We start from the raw sequence: 23,776 nt of genomic DNA, 5'->3' as shown, positions 1-23,776 counted from the left end.
TATATTTCTTATCAATTTTCAAGAGCTCTCTGCATGATGTAGATATTAATCTTTATCTGTCATATTTCTGACACATATTTTTCTCCTAATCTATTGTTTATCTTGTAACTTTTGCTTGTGGCATCTTTTACTCTTACACAATGTGCTTTTAAGTAATCAAATACAGGGTTTCTTGTCTCGGCTATAAAGTGCTTCCCAAACTCTAGCTTACGGACAAATATAAAATTGTTCCAACATCTTTATTGCTTTATTTTTAAGCTTATGTCTTTAATCCATCTGGGATTTATTTTTATATACAGTGTGAGATAAGGGTCCAACTTTATCCAGATGGTTAATCAATTATGTCACAGCCATTTATTAAACAAAAACAAACCTCCTTTTCCCACTGAACTGAAATATCATTTTGTCCTATATTAAATTTCCATTTATCTGGAATCTATTTCTGAACTCTGCTCTGTTCTAATAATCTATTGATCTACTTCTATTCCAATGTCATTAAGTTTTTACTCCTGTAATTTAAATATATTTAGCATCTGATAAGGCAAATCTCTCCTTCTTTATCTCCATTTTCATAATTTTCTTAGCATTTCCTGGACATTATTCATCCATATTCATTTTATCTGAAGGGGTTGAGGGGACTGAGTCTAAATGAAATTGTATTAAATATGTGCCTTAATGTTAGAAAAATTTCTATCTTTATGATATTCATTATTCCCATCCAAACACATGACTTTTTTTCCTCTGTTTCTCTTTGATCTGGGGTTCATTTAAGACAGCGTGCCTTGATGATCCTAGGTGTGAAGATACATTTGTCAACTATTCCTTATTGCTAATATTGTTAGATAATGATTAAAGAAGGTGGCCTGTGAAATGTGCTTTAGAATTAGTTAAGGTTTTGCTTGTGGTCAAACATATGATCAAAACTGGGTAGAGGGAGTGTTTTTGTGTGTGTATGTTTGTATGTGTACAGGGATACATCTGTGTGCTTGTACGTGTGTGTGTGTATAGTAGGGACACAAGAAGACAATCTTGAAATGTCCCCAAAGTAACTTTTTCCCAAGGAAATGGTCCAAAGGAACAAGGCAGCCAGATGTCCTGTTCAGAAGGAAAATTATAGGTATTAACATGCCAACAGGGGACTCCTTTTGCATCAGGTGCATGATGGGATCTGGTGGGAATGAGGGCCAAGTGAAAGGAACCTGGGAGTGCAGGAAGTGGTAACCTTATCACCCCCTATGAAGAGCCATAGTCTAGACAACCTGGCAGCTGTCTGTCTTCTGTTATACTTCTCACTTCCTCCCAGACTTAGGCACTGCCACCTAAGACTCTGCTGTCTCCCTGGTTCTTTGATGAGCTTGCTAAGTCTAATCTAGTCCCTGGAGGTCACCCCTATCTTTCCATTTTCAAAAAGTTCTGGCCATATTATCATGCTGAAAGAAGGCAAGTTCTTTCAGTCCACTTCACCTGGACTGGAGTTCAATTATCTTTAGGGAATTCTGAGCACAGTGAAAGATCCCAAACTATTCCCACTAACTCATCTTCAACAAATACCTGAACTCTCATTCATGCTGAATCTTCAAGCAGCATTTATATCCGCACCACACATCTTACCTTGTATACATATATGTCTTAAATTGAATTCACGCTCAAACGTTATAACAAGAGTATCAGAATTTTTAAAAATCATATTTTCACCAACTCTTTTAGAGTTTCCACATTTCCTTCTAGTTCTCACATATGTAGCTTTTACATAACTATAATTATTCCATTTATTTATTCCATAAATATTTATCAAGCTTGCAACATATGCCAAGTGCTGCACAATGTACTGAATATACCAGTGAACCAAACAGCTATGGTCCTTGCCCTCAAAGAGCTTATAGACTAGTAGAAGTATAGAATATTCCACCAGAATAAAACTGGAAGGTCACATGGTATCAAGGAATCATCAAGAAATGACTGAGCTAAGATGGTACAATGGAAAGGGAAAGAACGAGGCAGTCAAAGTACCCCTTAGAAGTGGCATGGGGCAGGACTGGAAGTGGGGGATGTGGATATGGAGGATGCTGGTGAGCAAATGGATGAATGGAGGTACCATACACAGAGATGGGGCATACTGATGGAGAGGCGGATGGGTAGAAGATTCAAGACTTCAGGTATGGGTGTATGTAGTTCAAGATACTTGTGTGATACTTAAGCAGATGTGTCAAGTTGGGTATGGGCCTGGAGCTCAGAGGAGCAATCTGGGGTGGGGATAAAGGAGACATGAACATACAGACGATTTATAAAGCCATGGAAGTGAATAAGATTGTCTACAGACGAAATGTAGAGTAAGAAGAGAGGAAGAGCCAAAACTGGGCCTTAAATGGCTCCAATATTTAGAGACAGGGAGAGAAGGGACCAGCAAGGCCCAGCAAGGGAATTGAGGCCTGGCCACAGAGAAGGAGGAGAGCATGGAGTGGGCGTGCCATGGAAAGCAATGGAAAAGACAGTTTCAAGAATGCTGGCTATCAGCCAAGTTAGATGAGGACCTTATAGTGTCTGCTGGAATGGCTGCATGGAGTTCACTAGTGACCTTAGCAAGAACAGGTTCAGGGGAACAGTGGGGCAGAAACCAGGTTGGAGTGGACCTGAAAAGAGGAGATAGCATGTTTTTTTCAGGTGCAGTGGAAGGAGAGAGGAGCCAGTGAGGTGAAGGTATTTTTGCGTAACTTGGGGTCCAGGCGAGTACAGTTAAAAAGCCGAAGCTTTGTCCTAAGAAACCCAGTATGGGACTCCTTACCAGGCTGATGGCTCTTTCGTGAATCAAGCCGGATAAAGAGGGAGTGAAGACTTAAAGGGCAGATAGGATGCAGAGGCAGCTGGGGTGTCAATTAGCCGGCAATATCCACAAGGCCAAAGAATTGCTTGCTGCACAACACTCTTATCAGACTGACATAACTTATTTTACTGAATCATTCCTTATTGCTAAACAGTTTCATTATTTCCAGGTTTCTAATTCTATAAATGCTACAGCAAGAGCATCTTCATGCCTAGGGATTTTCTTCTTTCAAGTTATTTCCTCAGGATTCTAAGGCTGAAATTAATGCTTCAAACGGAATGAATATATTTATGACTTTTGAAACATGCTGCCAAATTGCTTTCCAAAAAGGTTGTGCTAATTGGCATCACCAACACTAGGTGTTAGCATAGCTTATTATCACTTTAATTTGTATTTATTTGAAAACTAGTGAGGTTGAACATATTTCCATATTTATATCTACTTTCTGAATCTCCTCTTGTGAAAATATATGTGTTTTGGCCCACTTACTTTTTGGTGTATTGATGTTTTTCTTTTTAATTTTTCTTAGTGTCATTACATTATGATGAATATTTTGTTAGTGGCAAATATTTTCCTGAAGTGTGTGCTTTAGTTAACTAATTTTTTTTTTTTTTTTTGAGACAGAGTTTTGCTCTTGTCAGCCAGGCTAGAGTGCAATGGCACGAACTTGGTTCACTGCAACCTTCACCTCCCAGATTTAAGCGATTCTCCTGCCTCAGCCTCCCGAGTAGCTGGGATTACAGACACCTGCCACCACGCCTGGCTAATTTTTTTATATTTTTAGTAGAGACGGTGTTTCACCAGGTTGGCCAGGCTGGTCTTGAACTCCTGACCTTCAGGTGATCTACTCACCTCTGTCCCCAAAGTGCTGGGATTACAGGCATGAGCCACCATGCCCGGCCAAGTTAACTCTTATTTTTTGTAAAAGGAAATCATGTATATGAATATTTTTCTTTTGTTATTACATACTATATTGCTTCAGAGATAAAATAAATGATCATACTTTCAAATTATGTTCAACTTCATTTTCTGTTAGTTCTTCTGTGATTTTTCTTTACTTATCAATTTCTTAGCCTAAATTTTATTTTTATATTTAATGTAAAATATGAAATTACATTTCCACAGTACAAGCCAGTTATCTCACATATTTTATGAAATAATTTTTGTTTCCTCTTATTTTACGATATCTGTTCTTTAAAATTTTTACATCTATTTCTGAGCTTTCCACTGTATTCTATGAATCCATATTCCTATTTTTAAACCAGAATCATGGATTAAATTACTGTTGATATCTATCTATCTATCTATCTATCTATCTATCTATCTATCTATCTATCTATCATCTATGTTTGCAATCTAATGGGAGTGGTCTTGCCTAAATCAACTTCTTTTTTTTTTCCAAAATATGTTTTGGATATTCTTGATCAGCTCATGATATTCCAGATGAATTTTATATTAATTTTAAATAAACACTAATTCAAAAATGATTGGAATTATATGAAATCAAGAAAAACAGGTGAGGAAGAAGTATACCTTCTCACCAAGAAATGTAGAACATGACTGAATATGTTCAAGATGTTTTCCATATATTCTAAGAAAATACTTATTTTTCTTTATGTTTATGTTTTTAATTGATATTTTTGTTTTTATTTTTCTTTATGCTTATGTTTTTAATTGATAAGGTTTTGCTATGATAAATTATAAATAGCCTTAAGGCTGGGCACGGTGGCTCATGCCTGTAATCCCAGCACTTTGGGAGGCCGAGGCAGACAGATCACCTGAGGTCAGGAGTTTGAGACCAGCCTGGCCAAAATGGTGGAACTCCATCTCTACTTAAAATATAAAAAATTAGCCAGGCTTGGTGGTGGGCACCTGTAATCCCAGCTACTTGGGCGGCTGAGGCAGGAGAATAGCTTGAACCCAGGAGGCAGAGGTTGCAGTGAACCACGATCGCACCACAGCACTCCAGCCTGGGCAACAAGGGTGAAAATTTGTCTCAAAAAAAAAAAAAAAAAAATAGACTTAATACACCACTGCTCTGCTATCTAATTTCTATTACAAAGAACGGCTTAAGCTAAGTTGTTCAAAGCAAAATCACTATTTTTGGTAGCTGATTCCAACACATATCTCTTAGTAAAAATGATTTTAAAGCAGGATATGTACCTTGCTCTTTAAGTTTATGGCTGAGTAGTTCTGTTGTTTTTATGAATAGGACTTTTTATTCATGAAGTTACAAGTTTGTTTTATTTAACATGTAGTAAGGTTATTGATATTTAAATATTTATTGAACATTCAGCACTTCATTTAACTTTAATTCATTTGAATAATTTTTAAAGCTAACATATTTAGATTCTGCAGATATGCAGCCACTTAAGATGAGTAAATAATTTTTTTATATTTAATTTGAATAATTATTTGTATTACTTGTTTCTTGAATTACTGCAGTGGACAGAGCTTTACAAATAATGTCAATAGTATTAGCGATGGTGGAATTCCTTGTCTAAGTTCTGATTTGTAAAAGAATGTTTCTAGGATAGGCATGGTCACTTATGCCTATAATCCCAGCACTTTGAGGGCTGAGGTGGGAGGATCACTTGAGCCCAGGGGTTTGGGACCAGCCTGGGCAACAGAGGGAGACCTTATCTCTATAAAAGATTTTAAAAAATTAGCTGGGTGTGGTGGTTCACACCTGTAGTCCCAACTACTTGGGAGGCTGAGGTGGGAGGACCCCTTGAGCCCAGGGGTTCGAGGCTGCAGTAAATTATGATCACGTCTCTGCACTCCAGCCTAGGTGACAGAGGGAGAACCTGTCAAAAAAAAAAAAAAGTTTCCAGTGTCTCTCCTCTAGAAACCATATTGTTTAAGAAATACTTTTATTCCAATTAGCTGGGCGTGGTGGCACATACCTGTAATCCTAGCTATTTGGGAGGCTGAGGCAGGAGAATCGCTTGAACCTGGGAGGTGGAGGTTGCAGTGAGCCTACAACGTGCCACTGCACTCCAACCTGGGTGACAGAGCAACACTCCATCTCAAAAAAAAAAAAAAAAAAAATGTAGAAAGCGGAAACTGGATCCCTTCCTTATACCTTATACAAAAAATTAATTCAACATGGATTAAAGACTTAAATGTTAGACCTAAAACCATAAAAACCCTAGAAGAAAACCTAGGCAATACCATTCAGGACATAGGCGTGGGCAAGGACTTCATGACTAAAACACCAAAAGCAATGGTAACAAAAGCCAAAATAGACAAATGGGATCTAATTAAACTAAAGGGCTTCTGCACGGCAAAAGAAACTACCACCAGAGTAAACAGGCAACCTACAGAATGGGAGAAAATTTTTACAATCTACCCATCTGACAAAGGGCTAATATCCAGAATCTACAAAGAACTCAAACACATTTATAAGAAAAAAACAAACAACCCACCAAAAAGTAGGCAAAGGATATGAATAGGCACTTCTCAAAAGAAGACATTTATACAGCCAACAGACACATGAAAAAATGCTCATCATCACTGGTCATTTGGTCATTAGAGAAATGCAAATCAATACTACAATGAGATACCATCTCACACCAGTTAGAATGGCCATCATTAAAAAGTCAGGAAACAACAGATGCTGGAGAGGATGTGGAGAAACACGAACACTTTTACACTGTTGGTGGGACTGTAAACTAGTTCAACCATTGTGGAAGACAGTGTGGCGATCCCTCAAGGATCTAGAACTAGAAATATCATTTGACCCAGCAAATCTCATTACTGGGTATATACCCAAAGGATTATAAATCATGCTACTATAAAGACACATGCACACGTATGTATACTGCGGCACTATTCACAATAGCAAAGACTTGGAACCAACCCAAATGTCCATCCATGATAGACTGGATTAAGAAAATGTGGCACATATACACCATGGAATACTATGCAGCCATAAAAAACATGAGTTCATGTCATTTGCAGGGACATGGATGAAGCTGGAAACCATCATTCTCAGCAAACTATCACAAAGACAGAAAACCAAACACCGCATGTTCTCACTCATAGGTGGGAACTGAACAATGAGATCACTTGGACACAGGGCGGGGAACATCACACCCCAGGGGCCTGTCAGGGGGTGGGGGGCTGGGGGAGGGATAGCATTAGGAGAAATACCTAATGTAAATGATGAGTTGATGGGTGCAGCAAACCAACATGGCACATGTATACCTATGTTAACAAAACTGCATGTTGTGCACATGTACCCTGCAACTTAAAGTATAATAAATAATAATAATAATTTTATTTCTATGTCTTTTCTATTTTTATTACATATCTCTGCTTTCCTTCTCTACCACATCAGTCATTCCACCAGGCGAGCCCACGTTTACAACCTTGTATGAATTCTTCTATATTTTTGCCCATGATCAAATAATCATATAGAGACATATATACATAAACATACACAGGGACATTTTTTGATCAATATAAGATCATGCTAGGAACACTTTTATGCATCTTGCTGTTTTTACTCAACAAAACCTCACAGAAATCCCTCCAGGACAACTGGAATTGCTCTACTTATTTCTTTTTAATGCTGATCCCATAGTGAGTATGAGGATGTACTATCTTTTAATTGTTTTGTGGAAAGAAACAACGCCTCTGTGAACAGAAGTTCTGTATTATATGGAGGTTTTTTTCTGCCTACAAAGTGACTAGAACGTTACTAGGCATATGATAGGCAGGTAGCAAATAGCCTTTGAATAGAGCTAATAGATGGAACTGAACACGACCCTAGACTGCCGTCTCCATAGGTCAGGGTCAGGTTTATTTAAACAAAGACCTGAGATTTTCAGGTAAGCCAAAGGTGGCAATAGGGTAGGAAATATTTTGAAATAATGTGATCAAGAGATAGAATCAGATGACTTATCAACACTATTTAAATAATTAGTCCGAAGTTGGTTTCAAAGGATAGCTTTAATCAAATTAGGAACTTCTTATCTTCTTTGAGAGTGGTGGTGAGCTGGAGAGAGTGAGGCAGTGGCTGTGTGGGAAGTCTCTGGGAAGATTAGGGTAAACCACAGTGGGACTTAGGGCGAGGAAGAAAACACCAGTGGTTGTTTGGGTGGTAAGCAGTTTTCGAAATGTACCAGACCAGATATAAACAGAGATTAATTTGTAATAGTGAGCCCCTAGCTAGGTAAGGAAGTTGTATAAGCAGCACTTTTTATTTAATGAACAAGCTACTTCCTCCCACTACATTTAGCTGAAGTATTATCCTTAAATTTTTTTAAATGACATAAGAAAAAAAATCTTGCAGAATCTTAACCACTTATCAGAGTCCTGGGTATATTCAAGGATTATGGTATTCTACTTTCTACTATTCTCTATTAGCACCAAATTTGGCTATTTTTCAGACTGATGAGAGAAATTAGAATTTGGATATACCTATGTTTAGATGCCTAAGAATCTTTTCCACCAAATCTATTCACTCTGATTCAGGGCTGGTAGAAGTTTGTGTGAAAGTTATTTATTTATTTATTTCTCCAGGAAGACAACAGAAAGTGACAATAGCCAAATAACTTTAAATCTGTTAGCTCTGATCTGTTACGACTTAAAAGCTTGATTATTTTATTATTTATCACTCATTAAATACTTTGGCTCTCCTTTATTAAATGTTAAATCATCATAAGTGGTAAAGTTCTTGCTATTTCTCTGAAATGGCAAAGTGTAAGGGAAAAGAGAAAGTGGCCCATTTCCTTGTTAACGTGGCATTCAAACAGAACACAGTGAGCTCAAGAGACAGGTCAGCTGGCTGCTGTACAATTATTCATAACAGAGGATTCCATACAATTATTCATAACACAAGAGCCATCATTAGGGAGAAAATGTCTCCTTATAGCACCACTGAGATTGCAAGGCAGGAATTCCCTTTTCCCGTAGGGCACAGTTGGCACGTGCATTTGAAAATGCTGAAATATGCTCCTTGCTCCCTTCTCTCATCCAATGACAGCACTGATGTGTTGTCAAGAGTGGTGCTGCCATAGCAAGGGCTCACTGGCTTTCCAAAGGACCTCACTTGCAATAGTCACTGCCCATGTTGGTCTTCTCTCCATCTCTACCAAGACCGTTGGAAGCTATGTTCATAAGATGGTTACTGGGGAAGCCTCAGCACATTAGGATAAGGGACCATTACACTAAACAAAATTTTGCAATTAAGCCACCTTTAAGGAGTCTCGTTGACCATGAATCTGAACTTCCTTTTTCTCTATTTTCAAAAGCAATATGTATTTCTACGACATTAGAAGTCCAACTTTTCTTCCAGTTCAACCATTGAGAGTCATCTTCAGCTCCACAAGATGACAAACTCCATGAGAGCAGGCCCATGATGTGACTTGGTTACCGCTGTATCCCCAGCACCTTGCAGAGTGGATGGCATCTGGTAGGCACTCAATATTCGTTAATGAGTGCTAAATGAATGGAGTGCTATCACTAAGCATGGTTGATTGCTAATAGATATTTTACACACAGAAGGAAGTTAGCATCCACTGTGTAAAATGAGACAATACAACGAGGACAAATTAAAATCTTTCCTCTTACCTTGTCTTTACTGCTTCGAATTATCTGAATTTTAGGGCACTTTTTTGCTCCAGACGAAATATCCAGCCAGTTTTCTAAGTTTTCTGAATGTACACAATCTCCTTGAAAAGTGCACCTAAAAAAACGAGGCAACAAAACAGGGACCCCATACGTGTGTTAGTTAAAACAGCGACCCCATACGTGCATTAGTTAAAATTTTCTTATACTTGGCATCAGTACAAAATGCCAGACTTTGTACAGTGGATTATTGATTTGAGTGAGAATAGGAACATGATGTTAAAACCACGAAAAGCAACAAGAAAACAGCAGAGCATTTTTTTCCATCATGTCTAGGAGCAAAGAACAAATGTAGACAACATGCTGAACTTCGACTCCTGAGTCATCTCTCAAGATGACATCGCCAAATATATCCGAAACACATCCTCCCATGGATTCTGAAATAAGGAGCTCCCCTTTAGAAATACCTAGCAAAGAACAGCTCAAGGAAGAGTTCACATATTGTATAAATTTCAGGTTTGCTATTCATTCTCAGAATATCAACCTATTGTGTAACTTGATTTTGTTTAAAAAAAAATAAAGTTACTATTTTGTGCTTTGCAGTATGATAATTAAATAGAAATATTTCAAGGGCAGAGTCTGCCTAAGAATTTGATAAGACATTCCATAACCATCTGCTACATAACATTTATTTAGACAGATACCAAATTATATCAAAAGATATAGGTGAAACATTTTTCCAGGGCCATTTTCCCAAGTCAGCCAGCTCAGAGGATGACCCAGATAAGTCTTAAGCTGTGGCCAGGGCCAACTACTTTGATAAAGAGATGCTCAGAAGCTGAGTGGTGAGATCACTGGCTTGCTTGATGTGTCAGTCACTCTAGGTCACACTAACTTGGGAACACTTGCCTTACCAGACGGGGCACCAACCTGGCAAGAAGAACAAATACCAATAGCATGTTATCGCCAAAGGGTGTTGGACTCCACAGATACTCCATTGATAGTGTCAAGGAAAGAACGAAATATTTCTAGTACTACACCTCCTCAAGGCTGAAGATTAAAATGCAGGGGTGGTAAACCAGTGATGGTGAATTTTTAAAAGAAACTGAAAACACATGAATCATAAGATTGAAAAGCAACCAAATGATGACCACATTCAGCTACAGGGAGTCCCGGAGGGGATCCGAGCGGAATGAGGAAGGGATGGGCCCAAACAGTGTATTTGGCTTCCTAAAGGTTTTATTTTTTCTCCTTTCTCTACTCTCTCTCTCTCTCTTAATTCTTAAGAATTTAGGCCTCATGGCTTCATCTTTGAGCTCTGTGTTAATTTGAATATGGCAAAAATAGAACAGGAAGTCAGTGAGTTTCACTAAACGTCATCCCCAAGCACAATACCTTTAGCATGTCACTGGCTTCTGACATTTGGGGAACCCTGCTCCCAATAAGCACATCTGTGTTCCACCTCCCACTACATCTGTGTCAGTTTCTTCTCCAACATTATAACCGTGGGGATTTTCATCAGCAATTCTCCAAAGCCATAAATTTATCTGACCCTTGATGGCTAGCTCTTCCGTCACGGACATTAAGTTCAAATTAAACCGCCTCTCAATGTCAGAGAGAGTTTGCAACGGAGAGACAAGCACTGCTGGATTGAAAAACAGAATGACGAAGCTGGTTCTTTCGGTTGTATCTGAAATAGATCATGACTGTCAAAAACTCCCTGCCTCTCATGGGCACTCCGGTTTGTGTAAGGCACTTCCTCTGCCTATAAGAAAAAAAAATAAGCCAATTCCGAAGAGACTGGAGTACAAATATTTTTGTTGGCTCTTAATGCTGCCTGGGAGTCAAAGCCTAAGGCTGCCAAAAAAACAAGTGTAAAATATTTCATACAAATAGTGCTACAATTTGCCAATTTGTAGGCAGAAAACAGTAGTGCCACTGAGTTATCACTCCCTTTTCTGAACTCCTATAGCATTTCTTGTCGGAAGTACATATTTCGGTATTTAATCATATGCTGCCTTGAATTACAACTTAACTGTTTCATAAGTCTATCTCAGTTCTCCCCAAGTAAGCTCTAAGCTCCTCAAAGAAGGGAGAAGGTCTTTAATATTTCTTTAGCAAATCCCTCAGTGTCTGGCAGCATGATATGCAAATACTAGGGTTTCAATAAATATTTTTGAATGAAAGGATGAAATATGAAATCTCTATAGGTCTTTTCCATTGCTGATTTTTCTTTCTAGAGTTTTAATTCATGTCTGACTCCTCCTTATGCCAAAGGGACTATTTTTAAAATAAAATAAGCTAAAAGTTTAAATCTGGGGACCAAATTAGGGGGTGAAGTTTCCATTTTACTTTTTGAAAAAAAAATAGAAAAGAAAATACATAATGAACCTTCCATTTTTTATTTTGCATAAGGCAAAAACAAAATCTAACCATGTTAAGCAACTAAACATAAATTCCTTGTTTTTATATATATATATATATATATAAACAACCCACCACCTCTGAACTCCTATTCCTTGCCTCTCACCAGTAAAAATAAAAAATGAAAAAATAAAAAGCAAACCGTGACACCAAGTATGTATAACCAGATGGCCAGCCAACAGCAGTATCTTATTACTTCTCAAATACTGCAGATTATAAAATCTTCATGACAGCATATTACTCATACATTTACATTTCTTACAGAGCAGATCTTATAGCTCCCATATTTTAGTAAACAAAGCTAGTTACTCTGAAATAATTCCTTTTGAAAGCTATCACTCTAATTCCTGCGTATCAACAAGAGCAATGGTCAAGTGCATAAACACTTGAGCCACTGCCCTAATTAAATTAAAATCTCATTGTCACACAGGACTCTTATTGAGGCTGATTCTTCAGTGATGTACTCTCAGATAGGCTGATATCTTAATGGCTTCATTTCAATTTCTTCAGGCCAAGAATAGGAGGAAAATTGGATTTGGATAAGAATAGACATATTCTAGGGAAACTGGTAGAGATACGTTTGCTTTCTTGACTTATTATTACTTTTGCTCCATCCTCTACTGAGGATCTATCCCAAAGTCCTCAGACTCCCAGTCAGTATTTTATTTTTCTAGTCCTTATTTCCAGTTAGAACGAATACTTTCATGATAAAGCCTGCAGGCAGACACAAGTCTATTTGCAAATTAGAAAACAGAATCTGCCCAAATGAAAAGAAAAGATTGCCTGAAGAAAAAAAAATCCCCCAAACCAAAAAGTTAATTTAAAAAGACTTCCCTTATGTGAAAAACACTGTATGTAGAAACAATTCAGTCAATGAAACTATTTAAGAAAGCTGTTCTTGTTAGTTTGCTATAAAATCTGCTGTAGAGCTTAATGTATTCGAGATAATACTAGAGTTTGATATTGGCGTTCAACTATATAAGTATGTAACTCCCTCACCCCCAACAGAGTTAAAAAAAGTTCCAAACCAAAAAGCTCCAAACCTACTCCGGCCCCAAGTCATAGACAGGAAGGTCCCAGACACTTGTTTCTAAGTTCACTGTCTGAAACTTAGAAAGTCTTTCTATACAGTGGGTTTGCTTCCTGGGTTCATAGAAATATGTGTAACCCATAATATCCCTGAATAATTACCCCACCACAGACTGGCATGGAGGGAACAGTACTGTGTGCCAGGCACTGCTGGGAGCATTTGCAGTTAATTCTCACAACAACCTCACTCTTTTTGTGTGTGTGTGTGTGTGTGTGTGTGTGTAAACTTTTTTTTTTGTTTTTATACTTTAGGTTTTAGGGTACATGTGCACAATGTGCAGGTTTGTTACATATGTATCCATGTACCATGTTGGTTTGCTGCACCCATTAACTCGTCATTCAGCATTAGGTATATCTCCTAATGCTGTCCCTCCCCCCTCCCCCCACCCCACAACAGTCCTCGGAGTGTGATGTTCCCCTTCCTGTGTCCATGAGCTCTCATTGTTCAATTCCCACCTATGAGTGAGAACATGCAGTGTTTGGTTTTTTGTCCTTGCGATGGTGTGCCATGGAATACTATGCAGCCACAACAACCTCACTCTTTATGGATGAAACAGAAGCTCAGAGAAGTACAGTAATATATCAAGGCCACACAGCTGCCAAGTGGCAGAAGTCTGATTTCAGAGCCCACAAACATGGCCCCCTGGCTGCATGCCTTCCTATAGATCCTAACCACCACTTAATAGAGGACATTCATAGCTCCTCCTGGCTTCCTGGGACCTCAACCGGTGGTTGGAGGGTGGAGCTGGGCCAGGACGAGGACACAGGGATGGTGACCCCAGAAACAGAAAAGACAGAAGGTAAGGCAGAGACTGTAGGATGAAGAGGGTAGCAAGGATTTGGGGGGAGAACACAGAAGTGGGGATTCTGAGAGGCCTCTAATTTTCCTCTATCACTAGCTGGGAATACAACACAACCACACAACTAGCAAGAGGTTAAAATTTCAGGCGGCCCTGGACGTAGAAATCCATTCTATTCCCAAAAAATTTTTCTTGCAAACCATCTGTTTCTAATATAAAATGCATTTTTCCCCCATAGAAATAATGTTATAAACAGTGATTAGGTTTCCAGGTTAGCCCACAAAACCTACTTATCCATAATGTAACTTTACTACTATATATTTGCAATAAAGAATAGCAGAAAACAATGAGATTGCAGCCATTTGCATTATATAGCAGTTTTCTTCTTTACTTATTTGTGTTTCTGCTCAGCTGGTAGGCTGGGAACTGTGCCCAGCTGGATCGACTTTTAAATTTATTATTACAGTATTGTATTTATACAGCATTTCTATTTTTTTAATGGGCACGGCTTAAATTATTAATTGTTTTCATGCCAACATAAAGAATAGGGAGGCCCACCTCTGAAAAGGAGCTGAAGTTTCCAAGCAGGTGAAATACCCATGGGCTGGGCTGGGGGACCTTGAGAAGCCGACTCTATTAGGCTAGAATCTTGCAGTAAAAATTTACCACTTACTCAACCTTGAAATAGAAACTCTGAACTCAGAAATGTAACTTCTACTTCCTGCCACTCAAATTTCATCAGCATCCTCTAATCTAATTGTTCACCAAGAGCAGACAGTCCCTGAAGGAATCTGATAACTACATATCAGGTAAGTGGCTTGAATGTGGGGGTTAGTGTGAACTGTTCCAAAGATTCTACACTGATATAATATCAGAAAACTTTTAACAAGGAGACAATCCAGCTTCTCTCTCTCCCAGGAAACAAGAGACTGCATCCATGCTGGGGGAGGGCTTTGCTATAAGAGCATCCCAAGGTCTTTTGCTAAGTGATTTGAAACAGATGTCTGCATTTTTAGGGAAGGCACAGAGCCCAGTGGAGGGGCCAGGTGGTCTCCAGAATCGGGGGACTTTCTTTACAATTGCCAATCCACGAGATGAGGAAAACAAAGTCTACTGAATGGAACAGAATAGGAAGTCTGTGACAAACTAAACTTCAAATGAAAGGCCTCCAGACTCTTTAAGAGGGGAATGCCAAAACATAAGACCAAAATAACTTCCTGGGAAAGCTGAAAAATTGGATCTTCATCACTGAAGCTGAAAGTCAATCTACATGATAAAATTATGCTAATAACAGAGACAATTTAGAAGTTTTTTTTTTTAAGCAAAAACATCTAACATGCCAGGCAATGTCTTTTCACATGATTTGATTCATTTATTATTCACAACAAACCTCTAAGTAGCTGCAATAATTGTCCCTGCTTCACAAATGTGGGAAACTGAGGCATAGCTGGTTCCATATTACTTTCCTAAAGTCACAGGGATAGTAGGCAGAGGAGCTGACCTACTAAGTCAGGCAGTGTAGCCTCAAAGCCTGTGGTCTCATCAGCTACCTATATTGCCTCTCAGAATAGCTAATAGTGACTGAGCCCATCTGTCTTAGTCTGTTTTGTGTTGCTATAATAGAATATCACAGACTGGGTAATTGATAAAGACAAGAAATTTATTTTTTACAGTTCTGGAGGCTGGAGAGTCCAAGGTCGAGGGGCCTGCATCTGGCGAGGGCCTTATTGCTGCATCATCCCACAGCGGGAGGTGGAAGAGCAAGAGAGAGTGAGGGCATGCGCATGTGAACAAGAGAAAGAGACTGAATTTGCAGCCTGAAGCCCTTCTATGATTGGCATTAATCCATTCACAAAGGCAGAGCACTCATGACCTAAACACCTCTCATTAGGTCCCACCTTTCAACAGAGTTGCATTGGGGATTAAATTCCCAGCACATGATTTTTAGGTGACATTTTCAAACCATAGCACCTTCCCAGTGCCCATAGGCCAGGCACTGTTTCTGGGGACTTCTGGGAATTAACACAGTAATCCTCACAACCAGCCCATTAAGCAGGTGTTATTGTTACCACCTCCATGTCAGAGGTTGAGAAACGGAGGTGCAGAGAGGTTAGTTAGCATGGTGTCTGGCACTGGCACCTATCTCTTACTACTACACCTAATTGCTCAAAAATTTTAAAGGCTTCCAGGGTAGCGACATCACAAATGCCAGCATAATAGCAAGCAGATTCTTCCAAGACGTGGCCATATAGGAAAATACAAGTTTTACTCAATTTCTCAGCATTTTTCAAACTGTGTTCCTGGATTTGTTTTGGGTGTTAATATTAAAGTAGGGTTGTATTGCCAAGAAGCTTGGGAAACACTAGTTAAATAAAATTAAACAAGTCTTTCTGCTGCAGGACTTCTCAGAGCCTTGAAGATGCCACTGTGCTTTGTAACTTTCCAAGACAAGAATGAATGATGTACCATCTTCCAGCTTTTTTGTTGAAGGATGTTCTGAGGGATGAGAAATTCTAGTCACACACGTTGGGAACCACTACCTGGTCTGGTTTAATGAGCAATAATCCGCATGGCGGATCAAATTAGAAAACTTTGTGCCTATTTTGGCTAGTTTGGGTAACTCTTGTACCCAACTGATCATGGCCTATTAATTCTAAGCATCCTCTACAACCCATGCTTACCCCCCACCTCTCACCTGGGTTCCTGCAGCAGTCAAATGAGGTCTCCCCCTTCCCACTTCCTGTTCCTCTCATCAACCTCCACATCAACATCTGGGTTACTCTTACCACAGAGCTGATGATGTTACTCCCTGCTTAAAAAACTCTCATGACACCCTTTCTCCCATACCAGACTCTCCTGTCTACATGCCTTTCAGCACCTCAGCCTGCAACACATGTTTCCATGCTCATCTCTGACCCCGACACTGTGATCTGGCCCCTGCCTTCCTCTTCAAACTCATCCCCCGGTAAGTTTGGTTGATGAGTCTGTCTCTCTATCTAGACTGCAAGCTCCTAAAAACACCCATCCCTGATATCTATTCCATAGTGCCTCGTGGAGAGCAGGCATTTGATAAACACATACAGGGCAAAGAGGCCAGGCCCTCCCAAGCGTGTGCTATCCTCTCTGCCCCGAACGCCCCTGGGCCTGCAACACTTGGTGAAATCACGTTCCTTGTTCAAGGGCTATTTCAGTGTCCTCCTCTATGATGTTTGCTCAGACTCCAAGCAAAGCAGTCACTCCCTCCTCTGTGTCCCCGTGACATTTACACATGCTCCTACTCTACACAGCATACTGCATTAGTTGCTGATTGCCTGCCTGTCTCTCCGGCTACACTGTAAATCCCCCAAAGGGAAAGGCCCACTTTATTCACCTTTGCACCCTCAGGGCCTAGGACCATACCTGGCATTCATTCTACAAATATTAACTGAGAGCCCATCGGATGCCAAACACTCCACTAGGCACTGCAGACACTTCAATGGATAAGCCAGTTAAGTTCCTTCTCTTATTGAGCTTACAGTCCAGAGAGGCACACAGACAAAAACCAAATAAACAATCATTTAAAACAATTTCAAATTGAGGTACGTCTTCTGCAGAAACCAAAGATATAGTAGAAAGGAACCCACTTTAGACAGGCTAGTGAAGAAAGATGGCATTTCAGCTAAGCATTCAAGGGTGAGAACCATGTAGTCGGGTCAAGAGTAGTAGGAAGAGGCCGGTGTTAGTGGCTCATGCCTGTAATCCCAGCACTTCGGGAGGCCAGATCACTTGAGGCCAGGAGCTCAAGACCATCCTGGCCAACCTGGTGAAACCCTGTCTCTAATAAAAATACAAAAAATTAGCTGGGCGAGGTGGTGCATGCCTGTAATCCCAGCTACTTGGGAAGCTGAGGCACGAGAATTGCTTGAACTGGAGACAGAGCTTGCAGTGAGTCAAGATCATGCCACTGCACTCCAGCCTGGGTGACAGAGCAAGACTCTGTCTCAAAAAAAAAAAAAAAAAAAGTAGTGGGAAGAGCATTCCAGGCAGAAGGAACAGCATGTGCAAAGTATCTGAGTGCACTTAAAGCATGGTCTCTGCAAGGAACTGATGAAATAGACCAGCTTGGCTAGAACTTAGTGAAGGAAGGAGGATACTGATTGTGCCATTTGCAAGCCGGTGACCTCAAGCAAGACATGTGCCCTCTCTGTGTTTCAGGCTCTCCATCTGCAGAAATGCAAATAATAGTTTTCACCTGATGAAGTTGGGAGAAAAATGTACATCTGTTCTAAGAGTTTACAATTATGCCTCAATAAATATTCGTTATTATTATTATATTATATGGGAAAATGGAACAGAAAATTTAGGCAAAAAATTGGATGACACAAGCCAAAGACAAAATGGTAGTGACGAGAAAGGGATTTGGGCAATGAGGTTGACCAGATGCCCTTTGGTATTGCTCACACACCAGCTCAATGCCCAACATGCCTTTTCTATGTAAGGAGGCAGACACAATTCAAGGCTTCTTGGAGGATTCTTAATCACAACTCTCTTTCCTCCTAAATATTAAAGGGTTCTTTGGAGTCCTTTCATACCTTGAGTACCAGCTATTAGAGCACTTTGCACAGTGTATTGAAATTATTCCCATACTCACCTGTGAGCTTCATCAGAGTAGACTCTCATTCATCTTTGTTTTCCCCAGGGCCTAGTACAGGACCTGGCCCATGGGTGGGATTCAACAAAAGGTAACTGAATTGGATTAAGAAGGAAATTTTAAAACGGCTAAATTCTTGTCTGTGTTTCAGTGATACCAGCAGAAGTCATTTCATTGATTTTTGTTCACTAGGTTGGCCTGTTCACTGGTGTGGTGGAAAAACAGCCTTTGTCTTGAAATTTTGAGCTATTTAGCACATAAAAAACACATTTGCAGACTGAAACACTCACACAAAATGGGTTTGTGGCCTTCGCTCCATGTGGTTCTTTTGTGGGCGATGAGTGTACTAAAAGTTGGTGTTTATTTCCAAATGCAAACCATGAACTAAATAATTTAGGGGAGCCATTTAAAAAAACAGCAGCATGGAAATAAAAATGGGAAAATGACACCTCTTGAGTTAGAAAGGTCTGGGTTCAAAGCTGCTCTCCCATATACTCCCTGTGTAACTGGGGGCCACATTCCTTAGCCTCTGTGGGCCTCAGTTTCTCCACCACTAAACAGGTGGCAATGATATTAAAACCCGATCCTCCTGAAAGCAATATCAAATCCCACATTTGGCCTATCAGAAACAGTGCACCCTCCATATAGCAGAATAAAAGCATCAAAATGTTTAAAAAGCAAAAAACAAAACTGGCAGGAAGGCTTCGAATGAAGACCTGAACGTTGTGTTTGGATATGGAGGAGATGTTGGGAACAGGACAAATACTAGGTCACAGAGACAAGTGAAAATATTTGAGGAATATTTAAAGGCCAATCAATACATTCTTATGAAAGTGCATGCTGCCTGAGATACAGTCATTTCAAAAAAAATCTATTCCATTACAACATATATTTACTAAAAGGGATGTTCTTAATGGTGCTTGTTGGAAGTCAGACAGCATCCATTAGAGATGGTGCAGGTAAGCAGCACGGAGGCTGAGGTCCGAGAACGTCAGTTACTAGCTCCACTAAACAAAAAACAAACCCGGCTGGGCATGGTGGCTCACGCCTGCAATCCCAGCAATTTGAGAGGCCAAGGTGGGGGGATCACGAGGTCAAGAGATCGAGACCATCCTGAACAACATGGTGAAACCCCGTCTCTACTAAAAATACAAAAATTAGGCGAACGTGGTGGCACGTGCCTGTAGTCCCAGCTTCTCAGGAGGCTGAGGCAGGAGAATCACTTGAACCTGGGAGGCGGAGGTTGCAGTGAGCTGAGATTGTGCCATTGCACTCCAGCCTGACAACAGAGTGAGACTCCATCTAAAAAAAAAACCAAAAAACAAAAAACAAACCTGTCTTCTGAGCACGGCGAGCACTTTCCCAGTGCCAATTGTCTGGGACATCAAGGGTGGAGAGGTGTCCCTTAGCACTGCTATCCCCACTTTGCTTTCTGCTTTGAAATACATAGAACTCATAGCTCCTCTCACAGCTGAAAACAGAGGTGGAGAACCACAGGACACAGGTTGACTCCCAGACTCCTTCCGGTGTTGGAAAGCCCCCCAAATCCCTTCCAGCATTCGCAGTAACCCAGATGCATGGATTCAGCCCACACCACGGTAATTCAGTAATTCCCCGAGGCCCAAAGAACATATTCCTCTTTGCTCCCCACCGCTTCCACCCCACAGACAGTTGTCCTACTTGCTTCTACACAATTAGTCAGCACAATGGGGTCCTCACACGAGGAGGGGCCGTCCCCAATTCCATTATTATCATTGTTGCTGTCATTAGAGCCGCACTGGACCATAAAGAAGTGTCACCGCACAGACGTCAAGCTTGAGATCTGCACAAGGACACATCCCGGATTGGAAAGAAAGGAGGAAGGCTCTTCTGTCTCAAATTGTCGGCCATTCCGCTCAGTAGTGCAATAGCCTACGAAGGCGGATAGCCCTAAAACTGAGTGTGTCCCTTCGGGTCTTGGCTCAGATGCCCCTTCTCACTGAGGACTTCCAGGGCCCCCTGTTTAAATTAGCGCCCCCTGCCTCCAACTAGCGCTCCCCAATTCCTTTCTCTGCTTTTTCTTCACAGCCCTGTTTACTCTGTGACATGTTCTCTCTTTCCTCATTTATTTTTACACCGTCCATCTTCCCTCATGCTGTGCGTTAAAGAGTGTTCCCCCAAATTCATGCCCATCAGAACCTCAGAATGTGACCTTATGTAGAAATAGGGTCTTTGTAGATGTAATGAGCTAAGGATGTCGCGATGAAATCATCCTGGATTTAGGGTGTCCCAGTGAATGGGAATTTTCTAGGAGAAAGGAGAGGGAGATTTGGACACACAGAAGAAGGCCATGCGAAGACCGAGGCAGATATGGTTATCCTACCCCAAGCCAAGAAACACCAGGAGCCACCCGGAGCTGGGAGAGGTGAGGAAGGATTTGCCCCTATAGCCTCCAGAGGGAGCCCGGCTCTGCTGACACCTTGATTTCAGACTTCTGGCCTCCAGAACTGGGAGAGGATAAATTTGTGTTGCTAGTAATTTGTTATGGCAGCCCTGGGACACTAAAACACCTCACTAGAGGGAACTCCATGAGGGCAGGGTTTTTTTTTTTTTATTTTTATTTTCATTTTAAGTTCCAGGGTACATGTGCAGGATGTGTAGGTTTGTTACATAGGCAAATGTGTGCCAGGGTGGTTTGCTGCACCTATCAACTCATCAACTAGGTATTAAGCCCAGCTTGCATTAGCTATTTATCCTAATGCTTTCCCTCCCCCGACCCTACCCCCTGACAGGGGCCTATGTGTGTTGTCACCTCCCTGTGTCCATGTGTTCTCATTGTTCACCTCCCATCTATAAGTGAGAACATGCGGTATTTGGTTTTCTGTTCCTGAGTTAGTTTGCTGAGGATAATGGCTTCCAGCTCCATCCACATCCCCAAAAGGACATGATCTCATTCCTTTTCATGGCTGCTCATTCCTTTTCATTCCATGGCACATATGTACCACATTTTCTTTATCCAGTCTATCATCGGTGGGCATTCGGGTTGGTTCCATGTCTTTGCTACTGTGAATAGTGCTGCAATGAACACACGTGTGGGGGGATTTTGACCTGTGTTACTCACTGCTAGTGCTTAGAATCCCAGTGCTTAGGACAGTGATTGACACATATCAGGTACTCAGTAAATACCTGTTAAATGAATGCATGGTTGCCTAATCTTTCAAGATGGAGGGTTTTCTCCAACTCAAGTGGGCCCTGAGTGCCGTGTCTTTCTTATACATAGCAGTTATCACAAATGCTCCATTACGGCCATTTGCTCCAGGCTCTCCCCTCTCCACCCACTGCCATGAGGGATAATGTCCCTTGCCTGTTTCTCTTTGTTTTGCTCTAATGGCTTAGGAGCTAGAGCTAAGCCTAGAGTTGAATCCTGCTTCCACTACTTGTACAACCAGTGGTAGGCAGAATAATGGCCCCCAAAGATGTCCACGTCCTAATCCCCGGAACGTGTGTCTTGTCACCTTACATGGTGTCTCAGTTCGTTTTGTGTTGCTGTTACAGAATACTACTAACTGGGAAATTTATAAAGAAAAGAAATTTATTTTTTACAGTTCTAGAGGCTGGGCAGTCCAGGGTCAAGGGGCCTGCATCTGGTGAGGGCCTTCTTGCTGCATCATTCCATGGTGGAAGGGCAAGAAAGCACGAGAGAGAGAGAGAGAGAGAGAGAGAGAGAGAAGGGGGCCTAATGTATCATTTTATCAGGAACCTACTCCTGTGATAAGTAACCCACTCCTGCAATAACTAACCCACTCCTGTGATAATGTCATTAATCCATTCATGAGGACAGAGTCCTCATGACCTAATCACGCCCGAAAGGTTCCACCTCTCAAAACTGTTGCACTGGGGATCAAGTGTCCAATACATGAACTTTGGGGGATATATTCAAACCATAGCACATGGCAAAATGGACTCTGCAGATGTGAGTAAGTTGAGAATCTTAAAATGGGCAGATTATTTTGGCTTATCTGGGTGGGCCCAGTGTAATCTGATGATGCCACACTGTTGGTTGTGAAGATGCAGGAAGGGACCATGAGCCAAGGAATGCTGGCTGCTTCCAAAAGCTGGAAAACGCAAAGAAGGGCCTCCAGAAGGAGCACAGCCCTGTCAATGCTTTGGTTTCAGCCCAGTGAAACCCATTGCAGGCTTGTGACCTCCAGAACTGTAAGATCACAAGTGCATGTTGTTTTAAGCTGCCAAGTTTGTGGGAATTTGTTTCTGCAGCTGTGGGAAACTATACACAAGCTAAGGCTGTTCTCTATGAAGTGGGGATTGTAATAGTGATTACTTCATGGGGTACCAGGAGGACTAAATGGAACATGGCACAGAACGTGCAAGGTAGTGTCTAATGTATGATAAGCATATTCTTCTCCACCCATGCATGCTGTCTCTTAGCCAGGCCTGGACTCGAGGCAGGCTCCCTGTGGAAGGGGCACTGCAGCCACCTTCTGAATGAGGAGCAGTCACATCCATCTGGACTTTTCTACTGCAAAGCCTTCTGTGACCCTGTGTTAGTCCATTTTTTGCATAGCTATGAAGAAATACCTGAGACTGGATAATTTATAAAGAAAAGAGGTTTAATTGGCTCATGATTTTACAGGCTGTACAGGAAGCATGGGTAGTGTCTGCTCCTGGTGAGGGGCTCAGGAAGCTTCCAATCATGCTGGAAGCGAAGGAAGAACAGGTGTGTCACATCGCTAGGGTGGGAGCAAGAATGTGAGGGAGCAGGTGCCACACTCTCTTAAACAACCAGATCTCCTGTGAACTCAGAGTGAGAACCCACCCACTATTGCGGAAGACAGCACCAAGCCATTCATGAGGGATCCATTCCCATGACCCGACCCCTCCTAGCAGGCCCATCTCCAGTACTGGAAGTCACATTTCAACATGAGATTTGGAGGAGACAAAACATCTAAGCCCTATCATGCCCTCTCTGCTGTATGTAGCTCACCTCTCATGATGACAGAACAGACTAACTCAGGCTACTGAAGAATATGGCCATAAATTACTGTGCACCATGGATTATATTGGTCAGGTTTCAGGGCAATCACAGTCCTGGTGGGAAGGGTCCCAGCAGGTTAATGATAGGCCTGGGGGGCTTGAGGAAGGAGTGGCACTTGGAGAAGAACCCTCAAGACAGGAGAGCAAGATAAAAAAAGGAGCTGGGATATGTCCACAAGCAACTCATGTAATTCTTTTCATTTGTTACTCTGGGGTGTTGGGTACAAATATGTTTAGCATTCAGATCGCAGTTTTCTCTCGTGTGTTAAAAATACCCTTCTGTTACTCCCAACCCTTCAGAAAGTCTGATAGGAAGACTGACCACAGGTCCCTCCTGTTAGGCCGAGCAAGAAATGATCTCTTTCATGATCTCATGCGTGGAACAGCCTAACAGCAGCTGAAGAC

At 41.1% G+C, this 23,776-nt stretch overlaps 1 protein-coding gene across 1 annotated transcript in view; it reads right to left on the bottom strand.

The window, feature by feature from the left end:
- The window catches only part of PLXNC1 (plexin C1), a 117,521-nt gene that overhangs the window by 46,946 nt on the left and 46,799 nt on the right, over nt 1-23,776 (bottom strand). The window contains exon 5 of the mRNA XM_032170910.2: nt 9,401-9,515. Within this exon, the coding sequence (XP_032026801.1) occupies nt 9,401-9,515 (115 nt within the window). The remainder of the gene's footprint in view (nt 1-9,400; nt 9,516-23,776) is intronic.

Source organism: Hylobates moloch, unplaced genomic scaffold (assembly GCF_009828535.3).
Source record: "Hylobates moloch isolate HMO894 unplaced genomic scaffold, HMol_V3 SCAFFOLD_12, whole genome shotgun sequence".
Taxonomy (NCBI): domain Eukaryota; kingdom Metazoa; phylum Chordata; class Mammalia; order Primates; family Hylobatidae; genus Hylobates; species Hylobates moloch.
This window is presented reverse-complemented; position numbering and strand designations above follow the sequence as displayed.